This window comes from Mustela putorius, unplaced genomic scaffold (genome assembly GCF_011764305.1).
Source record: "Mustela putorius furo isolate JIRA1106 unplaced genomic scaffold, ASM1176430v1.1 tig00003834_pilon_pilon_pilon, whole genome shotgun sequence".
NCBI classification, from domain to species: domain Eukaryota; kingdom Metazoa; phylum Chordata; class Mammalia; order Carnivora; family Mustelidae; genus Mustela; species Mustela putorius.
In genome coordinates, this window is record NW_025421987.1 from 96,061,372 (window position 1) to 96,076,138 (window position 14,767).

Here is a 14,767-nt window from a genome sequence, read left to right on the forward strand (position 1 = left end):
CTCTGGTACACTACCATAGTTATTTTACACTGGAAATGGAACTCTTACACATTGACTATGTATTAAAATATTCACCGGGGCACTTGGCTGGCTCCGTTGATAAGAGCACATGATTCTTGATCCTCAGGGTTGTAGGTTCGGGCCCCACATTGGATACAGAAATTACTTAAACATAAAATCTAAAGGGGTGCTTGGGTGGCTCAGTGGGTTAAAGCCTCTGCCTTTGGCTCAGGTCATGATCTCAAGGTCATGGGATGGAGCCTCGAATCCTGCTCTCTGCTCAGCAGGGAGCCTGCTTCCCACCCCCCCACCTGCCTCTCTGCCTACTTGTGATCTCTGTCTGCCAAATAAATAAATAAAATCTTTAAATAAATAAATAAAATCTAAAAAATGTTTAAAAATTATTGAACACCAAATGCCATGTACAAGGTGCTGTGAATAGCAGAAACATTTGAAAATGCAGACCCCATCTCCCAGGTAAAGGTTAAATGCTTATGCTTATGCTTTATTTGAGACATACAGATTCAGATTAACCAAAATGAGGTGACACTCTGGAAGGAGTTAGGCAGAGGATTCGAAATAATACAATCCTTGCTGGCCCCTCTTTGAAAATGAGCCATGAGACACAGCAGCTTGCTTGGTAGATAAATGCACTCAGTCTTGGAGCATCTGGTTGGCTCAGTCAGTAGAGCATTTGACTCTCCATCTCAAGGTTGTAAGTTTGAGCCCCATTTTGGGTGCAGAGATTACTTAAAAGTAACATCTTGGAAAAAAAAAAGAATGCAGTCTTGACCTCTCCAGACACACTGTTTGGAGAAACCATGCCTTGGAAGGAAGATGGAAAGGGCATTTTTCTGTCATGCTCACTTAGTCTACTGTTTTCAGTTGGCTGACGTTTGTTCTGTAGAGAGTGACCCCTCCGTCCCCCCCATACTTCCAGGATGCATCATTTAAGCCCTCCCAGGAGCCAGTGAGAAGCCAGTGCCTGCCTTGCTCAGTCAGTGCTTTACTGGAATTCTGAAGTGAAGGAAGAGATTCTAGAAATGCAATAGGTCAGCATCAGGCAGAGCAAGGGACTGTGGGTCCAGAAAGTGAGCAAGGCCAAGGAAAGGTAAGGAAGCACATTACATAAGCATAAATATCTGAACATAGAAATCAAAATGCAAGAGTTACATAAAAAGACTACAAAAACCCACTATCACTAAGCAATAAATGACAGGGTGAGTTCAGAGGAGGGTTATCACTGTGTGATAGAGAAATACTTCCGGGAAGAGGCATACTGAATTGATCCTTCAAGTAGTCAAAACAACAAAGTAAAACATTAGGATGAATTAAGATTTCAAACTATGGCCTGAAAGCACAAGATCTGGATGCCAGTGACTAAATCATAGTTGAATGTTTTAAAAAATAATGGGAGAAGGGCAACTGTGTGGCTCAGTTGGGTGTCCATTTCTTGGTTTTAGCTCAGGTCATGATCTTGGGATCGTGGGATCCAGCCTCAAATTGGGCTCCACACTCAGCACAGAGTCAGCATGAGTTTCTCTCCTCTCTTGTGCCCATCCCCACTGCACTCATGCACTCTCTCTCTCTCAAATAAATAAATAAATCTTAAAAAAAACAAATAAATCTTAAAAAATCTTAAAAGAATAATGGGATATTCCACAGCAAAAAGAAAGTTGGAACTATATTAGGGAGCCTAAAATTTTAGGCTCAAGTGTTGATATCATGGAAATCTAAGGAGTAATCTAAGTAGATGACAACCAAAGTTTTCCGAATTCACATTAAAACAAAACAAAAGCTCCCAAAATGTTCTACCAAGGGCCCACACCTCTTTGCTTTGGCGGCATCTAGAAACCATCTGGCCAACTTCCATGGCCTCAGCAAACCCAAAAGACCTTAAAGACTTATTTATGCAGTGATTTTTTTCTCTTCCTTTACATCTAAGTAACATTTCCTCAAAAAACTCAGGCCTGCTTTTCATTGTTTTTTAAAAAAAAATTCTTATTGTGATAAAATACATACAACATAAAATTTACCCTCTAAACCACTTTTAAGTGGACAGTTCAGTGTAGTATATACATTCATAATATTGTGCAACCATCACTACCGTCCATCTGAAAATAAACTCTGTACCCATTAAACAATAACTCTCCTGGCCCTTGGCAACCATCATTCTATTTTCTGTCTCTCGGCTTTGTTCTGAAGTACTAGGGATTGGTCTATTTAATCCCCATGGTTTTTCTAGCCAAAACCTACTTTTATTTTTTTAAAGATTTTCTTTATTTGACAGAGAGAGAGAGAGAGAGACAGCTAGAACACAAGGGAACACAAGCAGAAGGAGAGGGAGAGGAGAAGCAGGCTTCCCGCAGAGCAGGGAGTCTGATGTGGGGCTCGATCCCAGGACCCTAGATCACGACCTGAGCTGAAGGTAACTGCTTAACAACTGAGCCACCCAGGTGCCCTACTTTTTTTTAAATTAAAAAAAATTTAAGTAATCTTTACACCCAATGTGGGGCTCATGCTCATATGAGATCAAGAGTCACATGCTCCACCTACTGAGCCAGCCAGGCATCCCAAAACCTACTTTTATCATAGAATTCAAAACAGTAGGATCAGGTGTCAGGACAAGAACTTAGTATCAAAGTGAAAAAACTTATTTCAGAATGCATAAAATGTTAAAATATTTTTTCACTTCCTTTGTAATTTTGATTGTTCTAGATTGAAATTTAATAATACAGGAGTACATCATAAATGATGCACATGACTGCTAAACCCCAGGACTGAGGCACCCTGTAGTTTGTTTTCTAAGCCCTATGAAACTGCTATGGAAATGAACTGATGGTTTAAAAGGATTATCCACCACAACCAAGTGGGATTTATTCCTGGGCTGCAAGGTTGGTCCAACATCTGCAAATCAATCAGTGTGATACACTATATAAATAAAAGGACAGACAAGAACCATATGATCCTCTCAGTAGATGCAGAAAAAGCATTTGATAAAGTATAACATTCTTTCTTGATTAAAACTCTTCACGGTGGGGGGCACCTGGGTGGCTCAGTGGGTTGGGCCTCTGCCTTCAGCTCAGGTCATGATCCCGGGGTCCTGGGATCGAGCCCCACATCGGGCTTTCTGCTCTGCAGGTAGCCTGCTTCCTCCTCTCTCCCTGCCTGCCTCTCTGCTTACTTGTGATCTCTGTCAGATAAATAAAGAAAAAATCTTAAAAAAAAAAAAACAAACTCTTCACGGTGGGATGCCTGGGTGGCTCAGTCGGTTAAGCATCTGCCTTCAGCTCAGGTCATGATCCCAAGGTTCTGGGATCAAGTGTCCTGCATCGGGTTCTCTGTTCAGTGGGGAGTCTGCTTCTCCCTCTGCCTGCCACTCTCTGTGTTCTCCCTGTCTCTTACAAATATACAAAAACCTTGTGCTCGCTTCGGCAGCACATATACAAATATACAAAAACCTTAAAAAAAAAAAAAACACCAAAAAACCAACTCTTCACAGTGTAGGCATAGAGAGTACATACTTCAATATCATAAGAGCCATTTATGATAAACCCACAGTTTTTTCTCAATGGGAAAAAACTAAGAGCTTTCCCTCTACAGACAGCAACATGGCAGGGATGTCCACTATCACCACTGCTGTTTAATATAGTACTAGAAGTCCTAGCCTCAGCAGTCAGACAACAAAAAGAAATAAAAAGCATCAGAATCAGCAAAGAAGTCAAACTCTCACTCTTTGCAGATGACATGATACTCTAAGTAGAAAACCCAAAAGACTCCACCCCAAAATTGCTAGAACTCATATAGGAATTCAGTAAAGTATCAAGATATAAAATCAATGCACAGAAATTAGTTGCATTTGATGTGGATGGAACCAGAGGGTATTATGCTAAGCAAAATTAGTCAATCAGAGCAAAACAATTATCTTATGATCTCACTGATAAGTGGAATTTAAGAAGAACTCTAGAAAGCGACCTGAGAGGTTTGGTACAAGATAGCAGAAACAGAAAAGTAGTGTGAGGAGCAGATTTTAAGAAGAGGGAAGAATTTTCAAAATTTCTGTTTGGTCCTTAATTTGTCTTGACGCTTCCCTTTTCCTGCCGGAGACCAACCTCAGGACACTCACCGCTGTCCGCAGTGAAAGGGACTGTAACGTAAAGGGCGGGCCCTCGGCCGGGCGGGAGCGGCGCAGGCCGGGGCGGGCGGCGCGGACAGGACCCGGAAGTCCCGCCCAGCCGAACGTCAGCTGTGTCGGCCCTTGGGCGGTTCTCTGGGTGGGAGGGGCCGTTTAGTTGGGCAGTTGTGACGTCACTGGCCCTTGTCGGGTTGCTACGGCGCCGCTGCCAAGGTTAGGTTTGGGGCTGAGCGAAGAAAGGGGACTGTGGGCTCAGAGCGCCGGGAAACGGCTCAAGGTGCACGAAAGGTGGAACGTGGGGGCTCACGTGCTGCTGCCACAGCAACGGTAAAACGGAAGTCGTGCTCCCGCGCAGCCCGGCGCCCGGGCGGAAACAGCGTTCTTCCCGGAGCTGCGGCCCCGAGCTTCGCGCCTGGGCGGCCTCGGGCTTGGCAGCCGGGAGCTACGGGAGCACCCTCCGCGGGTAAGAGGGAGGAGGGGCACTTGGCGCGTACCTCCCGCCGCGCGGGAGAGCTGGAGCGCACCGTCGGCCTTGCCGCAACGGTTGTGTTAATGCCTCGGAGCAGCCTCGGTCTCCCGACGGAAAGGTTCGTTTCATTACCCGACATTTGTCTTAAACATGGATAAACACGCCGCCTTCCGGGGCAGCCCCGTCTCCCTGGATCGTAAAGCGCCCTTTTGCTTCAAGACGTTATGGGATGCTCCCAGTCTCTGAATTCTGATACGCTACTGGGCATAATATTTAAGCACAAAGGTGTTAGTTTCCTTTCTCCGTAGTTGGGCCGGAATTAAGATTCTTTCTCTTTCAGGTATTGATGTTGAGTGTGCCTTTTTAGCATATAAAAATGGCTGTACCCCAAAACGCCATCCCCTCCTTGTCGGAATGCCTGTGCCGCATCTGTGTGGAAATCCTAATCGAGCCCGTAACACTGCCTTGTAATCACACGCTCTGTAACCCATGCTTCCAATCGACTGTCGAAAAGGCAAGTCTATGCTGTCCCTTCTGTCGCCGCCGGGTCTCTTCGTGGACCCGATACCACACCCGAAGAAATTCTCTTGTCAACATGGAACTGTGGGAATTAATCCAAAAACACTATCCGAAGGAATGCAAGCTTAGAGTCTCTGGGCAGGAATCGGAGGAAATAGGTGAGTAAAACCCTGCGTCCGTGTTGTCTGAAAAATCAAAATCCTTTAAAAAGTGAATCACCACTAATCCATTTTCGAAAAGAACAAAAAGCCGATTAATATTAGTCTAAATCTTTATTGGAGATTTGGGTTTTATGGGCCCCGAAATGTTGATTGAGGTCGATGGTAACGTTTTGTTAATTGAGAGGATGTCCAGGCTGCATTCAGTTGTTTGTTGGATTGAAGATGACAAAGAAACAAACCAGAAGAATGGCCCACATAGAGCAGTTCAGTCATGTGAAAGTTATATAAATATCCACAGATGAGCAGTAGTCAGTAGAGCAACCCCAGAAGTACAGAAGGTACTGGATTCCTGTATTACTGTTTCTTTTACTTTCAGTTATTTTCTTTAACTTACTTGACTACAGCAGTATATCTCCATTCATTTAATTCTTCCCTTAAGCATGCAGTGAACCTCAAATAGCTTTCAGGGACCAGTTCCATCTAGTTTAGTTATTCTTTTTTTTTTTTTTTTTTTTAAGATTTTATTTATTCATTTGACAGACAGAGATCACAAGTAGGCAGAGAGGCAGGCAAAGAAAAGAGGGAGGAAGAAGCAGGCTCCCTGCCTAGCAGAGAGTCGGAGGCAGGGCTGGATCCTAGGATCCTGGGATCACAACCTGAGCCGAAGGCAAAGGCTTTAACCCACTGAGCCACCCAGGCACCCCGGTTCAGTTATTTTTATATAAAGCCGCCCACCCTGTACCCTCAGTAGCTAGCTATTCAGTGTGCCCCATACTAAACACTTGACTGTAGCACACCTGGGTGATCCTTACACCAGGCAGTGTTTTTTGTCTAGACTTTGAATATGGTGCTTTCGGTCTGGTGTATTTGCCTTTTTTGGGGGAATTACTTTTATTTTGCTAAATATGTGTAACAAATTTGCCATTTTAATGATGTTTTCAGCAGTAGTTGTGCTTTATTAAAACCATTATTGGTATCTGCACATAGATTTGATACATTTAAAGTGTACAGTTCACTTGTTTTGGTATTTCACATCCTTAGGTTTTCCAGTATTGTGGTTAAAAATATATAGCATAGAATTTGCCATTTTAATGATTTTTAGTGCACAATTCAGTGGTATTAATTATATTCATAGTGTACAACCATCACCACTATGTTTCCAAAAAAATTTTTTTAAAGGTTTTATTTATGTATTTGACAGACAGAGATCACAAGTAGGCAGAGAGGCAAGCAGGGAGAGAGGAGGGGGAAGCAGGCTCCCCGCTGAGCAGAGAGCCTGATGCGGGCCTCGATCCTAGGACCCTGGGATCATGACCTGAGCCAAAGGCAGAGGCTTTAACCCACTGAGCCACCTAAGCGCCCCCACCCAAATTTTTTTAAAAGATTTTATTTATTGAGAGAGAGAGAGCAAAGGGATGGGGGTGGGTAGATGGAGAAGCAGATTCCCGGATGATCAGGGATCCTGATGCAGGTGTATCTATCCCAGGACCTTGGGATCCTGACCTGAGCTGAAGGCAGACACTTAACTGATTAAGCCACCCAGGTGCCCCTCCAAATCTTTTCCATCACCCCAGATTCTTTAACCATTTGGCAGTGACTCCCCATTCTTTTCCTTTCCCATCCTTTCCAAGTTTCTGTCAACTTTGTGTCCATGAATTTGCTTGTACTAGATAGATCATACAAGTGAATTCATACAATATATGATCTATTATGTCAGACTTCTTTCACTTGATGTTTCCAAGATTATACATAGTTGTAGAATGTATCAGTACTTCGTTCCTTTGTAGAGCTGAATAATATTTTCTGGATTGTATATATTTTGTTTATATCTTGATCCATTGTTGGACACTTGCATTGTTTCCATTTTTGGGCTATTGGAGTAGTGCTGATATAAATATTCATGTATAAGTATTTGAACATTTCCTGTTCTTTGTGTATGTGCCTAGGAGTGGAAGTGTTGGGTCATATGGTAATTCTTTTGTTTTTTTTTGTTTGTTTGTTTGTTTTAATGTAGAAAGGATTTTTTAAAAAGATTTTATTTATTTATTTGTCAGAAACAGAGCACACAGCAGGGAGAGCCGCAGGCAGAGCAGGCAGAGGGAGAACCAGGCTCCCCGCTGAGCAAGGACTCATCCCAGAACTCTGGGATCATGAGGTGAGCTGAAGGCAGATGCTTTTAGTGACTGAGCCACCCAGGCATCCCTCATATGGTAATTCTATGTTTAACTTTTCAAGGAACTGCCAAACTTTTCCATGGTGCTGTGCCATTCTACATTCCCATCTGCAGTATATAATGGTTCCAGTTTCTCCACATCCTCACCAACACTTTTTATCCAATGGTTTTTTGGTGTTTTCTAAATTTTTATTTTTTAAATAGACATCCTAGTAGGTGTGAGGTACCTTAGTATGTGTGTCTTTTTAATTGTCATAGAGTATGCATCACAAAATTTACCATTTCCGCTGTGGGTTTTTTTTTTTTAAGATTTTATTTATTTATTTGACAGAGATCTCAAGTAGGCAGAGAGGCAGGTGGCGGGGGGGTGGGGAGCAGAGAGCCTTGGGCTTGATCCCAGGACCCTGAGACCATGGACCTGAGCTGAAAACAGAGGCTTAACCCACTGAGCCACCCAGGCGCCCCTCCACTTTTTTTTTTTTTTTTTTAAGATTTTATTTATATATTTGACAGAGAGAGATCACAAGTAGGCAGAGAGGTAGGCAGAAAGAGAGAGAGGAGGAAGCAGGCTCCCTGCTGAGCAGAGAGCCCGATGCGGGACTCGATCCCAGGACCCTGAGATCATGACCTGAGCTGAAAACAGAGGCTTAACCCACTGAGCCACCCAGGCGCCCCTGCACTGTTTTTAATTGTACAGTTCAGTGGCATTAAGTGTAGTCACACAGGTGTACAATCATCACCATTCTTCTCCAGAACGCTTTCATCTTCCCAAACTGAAACTCCATACCCATTAAATATTAACTCCTCAGTTTCCTCTCCCTCCAGACCTTTAATTACCATTCTGTTTCTATGAATTTGACCACTTTAGGTATCTTATATAAGTAGAATCATAGTATTTGTCCATTTGTATCTGGCTTATTTCACTTAGATGTCTTCAGGGTTCATCCATTGTGTAGCATGTGTTAGAATTGCATTCCTTTCTGTGGCGCTTGTATGGTTCAGTCGGTTAAGCATCCAGCCCCCTTGATCTCAGCTCAGGTGTTGATCTCTGGGTCGTGAGTTTGAACCCCTCATTGGGCTCCGTGCCTGTTGTGGAGCTTACTTAAAAAAAAAAAAAAAGAATTTCATTCCTTTCTATGGCTGAATAATATTCCATTGAATATATTTACCACATTTTGTTTATTCATCACTGGACACTTGGGTTACTTCTACCTTTTGGCTATTGTGAATAATGGTCCTGGGAACAGTGGTGTACAGGAGTTTTTTTTGAGTTCCTGCTTTCAGCTCCTTTGAGTATGTACCCAGGAGGGAATTGCTAGATTATATGCTAATTCTGCCTTTCAGTTTGTTTGTTTTGTGGGTTGTTTTTTTGTTCGTTTGTTTTGAGAGCATGCCATATTTTTCCGTAGCAGCTGCACTCTTATTCCCACCAGCAGTGTGCAAGGACTCCATTTTTCCATATCCTTCTCAGCACTTGTTACTTTCTTACTTTCTGGGGTTTGTTTTGTTTTTGTTGTTGTTGTTTATTTCAGATGGAACCATCCTAATAGGTATGAGATGCTATCTCATTGTGATTTTGATTTACATTTCCCTAATGATTTTGAACATCTTTTCATGTGTTTTTTGGCCCTTTGTTTATCTTCTTTGGAGAAATTCAGGTCTTTTTTCCGCTCATTTTAATTGCTCATTTTTTTTTATTTGCTTATTTGGTTTTTTATTATTGAGTTGTTGGTGGTGTTTTTATATTCTAGATATTAACTCCTTATCAGATGTGATTTGCAGATATTTTCTCCCATACCATAGGTTGCCATTCCACTCTGCTAATTGTGTCCTTTGATGCGCAGAAATTTTTAAGTTTGATGTAGTCCTGTTTGTCTATTTTTGGTTTTGTTGCTTGTGGTTTTGGTGTTATATCCAAAAAATCATTGTTTAATTTCAATGTCATGAAGCTTTTTCCCTGTTTTCTTCTAGGAACTTTATAGTTTTAGGTCTTAATTTAGGTCTAATCCATTTTGAGTAAATTTTTTTTTTTTAAAGATTTTATTTATTTATTTGACAGACAGAGATCACAAGCAGGCAGAGAGGCAGGCAGAGAGAGGGGAAGGGAAGCAGGCCCTCCGCTGAGCAGAGAGCCCAATGCAGGCTCCATCCCAGGACCCTGAGATCACAACCTGAGCCGAAGGCAGAGGCTTTCACCCTGAGCCACCCAGGCACCCTTGAGTTAATTTTTTAAATATGGTATGGGATAAGGTCCATCTTCATTTTTTTTTATGTGTGGATATCCAGTTTTCCCAGTGCCATTTGTTGATAAAATTGCTGCTTTAAAGTTTTTAGGTAGTAAATCTGATGTCTGGACCCCTCAAAAATAGTTTCTGTTGACTTATTTCATTCCTTTGAATTGTCCATCCTTTCTTGTTTCTTTGTATGCCTTGTGATTTTTTTTTCTTCGAAAATTAGACATTTGAATGGGGTGATGCTGAAGTCAGATTCTTCCCTTTCCTCAGAGTTTACCATTATTTTGATTGTTGAAGGCTGTAATAGTCCATTTGTTTACTAACTTCCCAAACTATTTTTGCAAAGACTATATGCCTTGTATGTGGTCACATAAGTCTCTGTGCCTTAGCTTGCGTTAAGTTAGCATTTTGACAGATTTCCTTTAATGTCAGGAGCTAAAAACAACAACAACGACAACAAAAAGAAAAAAAAGCACTTTTTGTCTTGGAACATTGGCTCAGTGCAGAGGCGGTCCTTCAACCCTTAGCCAGGCTTGCACTGAGCCTAGGGATCAGCCCAAGGTGAAAGTCTGGGGGTCTTGTGTGTTTTTGGAGCATGTGTCTTGCCCTAGGTATGTTCCACCCCCTATAGAATAGGAACCAGTGGCCTATTCTGAGAATGTGGGCATCCTTTAAAACTGCCACTACACTAAGGAGGAGGTGGGACAAGAGTAAAAATCTTTCCTACTGTTTTGAAGTTGCCTTTTACTTGATTCACCATTTTCTTGGTTGGTAAACCTTTGATTGTTCTCCAGGTTCTGACGATGTTTGCTCTATAGTTTCTACTTGTTTTTTGATGTCTATATGGAGGGATGAGAGCTTGGAGCTGCCTGCTCTCCATTTTGCTGACAGCACTCCATTGGCCTTCTAAGTGCTTACCACCAAAACTTGTGTGTTTTTTGTTGTTGTTTTTTTTTTTTAATAAAGATTTTATTTATTTATATCCCCACCACGAGGGTGGGGGAGGGGCTGAAGGAGAAGGAGAAGCAGGGCTCCATCCCAGGATCCTGAGATCGTGACCTGAGCCCTAGGCAGATGCTTAACTGACTGAGCCAGGTATGCAAACTGGTGTTAATGCTTGGACTTCTCCACATTCTGTTCTAAATAAACTTATTTTCTTTGCGGGAGATCTTTGGAGCTCTCAGTTCTTATGGTCTGCCTCTTTCCGTGGGCAAAAGCTGAGTCAATGTTCTAGAGCTAGAGGCAAGACGATGGCTGGCTTCTTTATGAACAAGACAGTAGGCTGGCAGAGTAGCCTCCAGTCTAATTGGCTTGCCTGCCCTAGAACCTTTGCCCTATAAATGAGCTGTGTTGAGGGCAATGGGGCCATAGTGTTCTCTACCTGCTGTGCTGGGGGTAATGTTTCTCCTCTGTACGTTTAAAGTGGATGGAGGAAGGGAGCCCACAATCTCTCAGGTCCACTTACCTGGAATTCAGCCTCTGCAACAGTGAGTTGGAAGGGATAAGACATGCTGGCAGTTTGTTTCTCCCAGAGGGATCCCATAGCGCTTTACCTGGAGCTGGGGAGACAGGGAGCCCTGGCTTGGCAACCCCGCTTGGAATGGAGCCTCCCTCTTGTTTAGCTGGGTAGTGGGGGGAGGTGGTTATGGCTCAAGTGCCAGAGTTTCTCATTTTTCTTAATAAGATTTAGTAAGTTTTGAGGGAAATATTTCTTCATTTGCTATATGTTCCTAGAATAATTTCCAGGGATTTTTATAGGACCAGTTATCTATTCTCTAGTTGTGGTTGTTTTGTTGAAGAACTCTTCTACAGATCTCCTCACTTTACTGTCCCGGAGGTTGATTCTCCTTGATTTTTCATGTAAATTCTATTGTAGTATAACGTATATACAAAAGTGTACAAATCAAGGGCTCCTGGGTGGCTCAGTCAGTTAAACTTCCAACTCTTGATTTCGGCTCAGGTCACAATCTTAGGGTTGTGAAATGGAGCCTGCTTGGCTCCCTCTCCCTCTGCCCTTCCTTCCCCTGCCCAAGTGCATGTGCACCTGCTTGTGCACGCTTGCTTCCTCCCGCCCCCCGCCAAAGTGTACAAATTGTAAATCTGCAGTTCAGTGAATTTTTGAAGTGAAAATGTCTGTATAACCAGCATTCAGGCCAAGACCCAGAACTTTACCAGAACTCCTAAGTTTTCCTTGTGGCCCAGTCTCTAGTCACTTGCCGTCCCTGTAACTACTCTCCTGACGTTTGACACCATAGATTGTTTTTACCTGTTCTGAACCTTTTAAAAAAGGGCATCTTGTGTCTTGTGTCTGGCTTCTTTAGATAGCATATCTATAGCATATATTGGGAAATTGATCCATGATATATGTGACATGGGTTTGTTTTCACTGCTGTATAGTACTATGTTGTATGGATATTAAATAGTGAAAACAATGAAAAATGTTACATCCATTGATATTGGGCATTTTGGGCTGTTATGAATAGTGCTGTAACATTTTTATACTTATATTTTGGTGAACTTATGTCTACATTTCTGTTGGCTATATTCATATACCTAAGAATGGAATTTGGGGTTCACAGAGTGTGGATAAAAAGTTAAATCTTGGGATGCCTGGGTGGCTCAATAGGTTAGCATCAGCCTTTGGCTCAGGTCATAATAACAGGATCCTGGGATCAGGTCCCACATGGGCTCCTTGCTCAGCAGGAAGCCTGCTTCTCCTTCCTGCTGCTCCCCTGTTTGTGCAGATTCGCTCTCTCTGACAAATAAATAAAATCCCTTATTTTTTAAATTTCTTTTTAATTATTTTTTTAAAATTTATTTGACACAGAAAGCAAGAGATCACAAGTAGGCAGAGGGGGGTGGGCAGGGGAAGCAGGCTCCCTGCTGAGCAGAGAGCCCTTTGATGCAGGGCTTGATCCCAGGACCCTGAGATCATGACATGAGCCAAAGGCAGAGGCTTAACCCGCTGAGCTCTCCAGGTGCCACTAAAAAAAAAAAAAAGTTAAATCCTTTCCTGTGCTAGATGAGGATCCATCCTTTGATTAAATCTCTAGTTTTATTTCCCCCAAAACCTGAGGCTAAGAATGTTAATGATGTTACTGGGCAACATTGTTTAATGGGAAAAATGATCCCCAACTGACAAATTGCCCCTCTATTGGACGGAATTATAAATACTGATTGGGATATTGTGCTTTGTGCTTTTCTGGGAATAGTGACCGTTGTAACTGAGCATGTTCCTTGTGAGGAACCTGTGCCTTTATTGTTGCTATAAGAAATGCTGGTTGTTGTAGAGGAAGAATTATCTGGCCTCCTTGTTCTCATGCTATTAGATTAATGCCAGATGTGATCCTATGGTCATTTTCTGAGTTTAAATGTTGAGTATAGTCTAAGACCACCCCATGGTGGGTGTTACATGTAGAATAGGCCTTAGAAGATCTTGCCAGTTTTCCAGAGTGGTTTTACCAATTTATAGTCGTACCAGTATGTATGAGAGTTGTAGTTGAACCACATTCTACCAACACTTGGTTTTTGTTTCTTTCTTTCTTCTTTTTTTTTTTTTTAATTTTATTTATTTGTTTGGTAGAGACGCAGCAAGAGAGGGATCACAAGCAGGGGTATTGGGAGAGGGAGAAGCAGGCTTCCCGCCAAGCAGGGAGCCGGATGCGGGGCTCGATCCCAGTGAAGGCAGAAGCCTAATGACTGAGCCACCCAGGCGTCCTTTTTTTTAAAAAGAAATTTTGGTAGTGTACTTATTTTTTTTTTCAGCATTTTGTTATGAAAAAAAAATTTTTTTTGAAAAATTTTAAACATGGGCACCTGGGTGGCTCAGTGGGTTAAGCCGCTGCCTTCGGCTCAGGTCATGATCTCAGGGTCCTGGGATCGAGGCCCGCATCGGGCTCTCTGCTCAGCAAGGAGCCTGCTTCCTCCTCTCTCTCTCTGCCTGCCTCTCTGCCTGCTTGTGATCTCTCTCTGTCAAATAAATAAATAAAATCTTAAAAAAAAAAAAAAGAAAAATTTTAAACATATAGAAAAGTTGAAAGAATTCTATAGTAAACTGTTATATATCCATAATGAGATTTGACAGTATTTTATTTTACTTATTTTATTTTTTTAAAAAGATTTTACTTATTTGTCAGAGAGAGAGTGAGAGAAAGAGCACAAATGAGAAGCAGCAGGCAAAGCAGGCCAAGGGAGAAGCAGGCTCCCCACTGAGCAAGGAGCCCAATGCAGGACTTATCCCAGGACCCTGGGTTCTTGACCTGAACCAAAGGCAGACGCTTAGCTCACCGAGCCACCGCATCCTGGCAATATTTTAGTTTAGTTAAGATTTTATTTATTTATTTGAGAGAGAGAGAGACAGAGCAAACAGGGAGCTGCAGAGGTAGATAGAGGAAGAAGCAGGTTCCCCAATGAGCAGGGAGCCCAATGTGGGGTTCAGTCCCAGGGTCCTGGAATCGTAACCTGAGCCAGGCACCATGGACAATATTTTATATTTGCTGTGTCGCGGATCTTTTTTCTTTTTTTTTTTTTTCATTTCAGTTTCCCTTAAATATTTAAGTACACATATTATGAGGGAATCAATGTTAGCTTATAACTCTTTTTTTTTTTAAGATTTTATTTATTTATTTGAAATAGAGAGAAAGAGAGATCACAAGTAGGCAGAGAGGCAGGCAGAGAGAGGGAGAAGCGGACTCCCCGCTGAGCAGAGAGCCCGATGCGGGCCTTGATTCCAGGACCCTGAGATCATGACCTGAGCTGAAGGCAGAGGCTTAACCCACTGAGCCACCCAGTCGCCCAGCTTATAACTCTTTTAATGTAAATTTACATACAGTGTAATGCACAAATCTTAATTGTACCTTCACTGAGTGTTCACATATATATAACCTCTTGTAACATGAACCCTTATAAAAGTACAAAGTATTACCATCACCTTTGAAGGTACCCTCATGTCCTTTCTAGTTAATCTCCACCCCCTCCCCTCCATAAGTCAACCAGTGGTTTTATTTTTTTCCCCACCATAGGTAAGTTTTGCCTTTTCCAGAACTTCATATACATGGAATTCTATAAGTTTACTAG

The 14,767-nt window shown here is 42.3% G+C and overlaps 1 protein-coding gene across 4 annotated transcripts in view; it reads left to right on the top strand.

The window, feature by feature from the left end:
- The first annotated feature begins 4,281 nt into the window (after nt 1-4,281).
- Nucleotides 4,282-14,767, top strand: part of RNF168 (ring finger protein 168) — a 44,703-nt gene continuing 34,217 nt past the window's right edge. Inside the window, exons 1-2 of one of the 4 annotated variants that reach the window (XM_004745344.3) lie at nt 4,284-4,722; nt 4,945-5,281. In XM_004745344.3, coding sequence (XP_004745401.1) covers nt 4,981-5,281 — 301 coding nt within the window. In that variant the 5' untranslated portion in view covers nt 4,284-4,722; nt 4,945-4,980. Of the gene's footprint in view, nt 5,282-14,767 lie in introns of all 4 variants that reach the window. The other 3 variants (XM_004745345.3, XM_004745346.3, XM_004745347.3) reach the window with 3 other exon arrangements.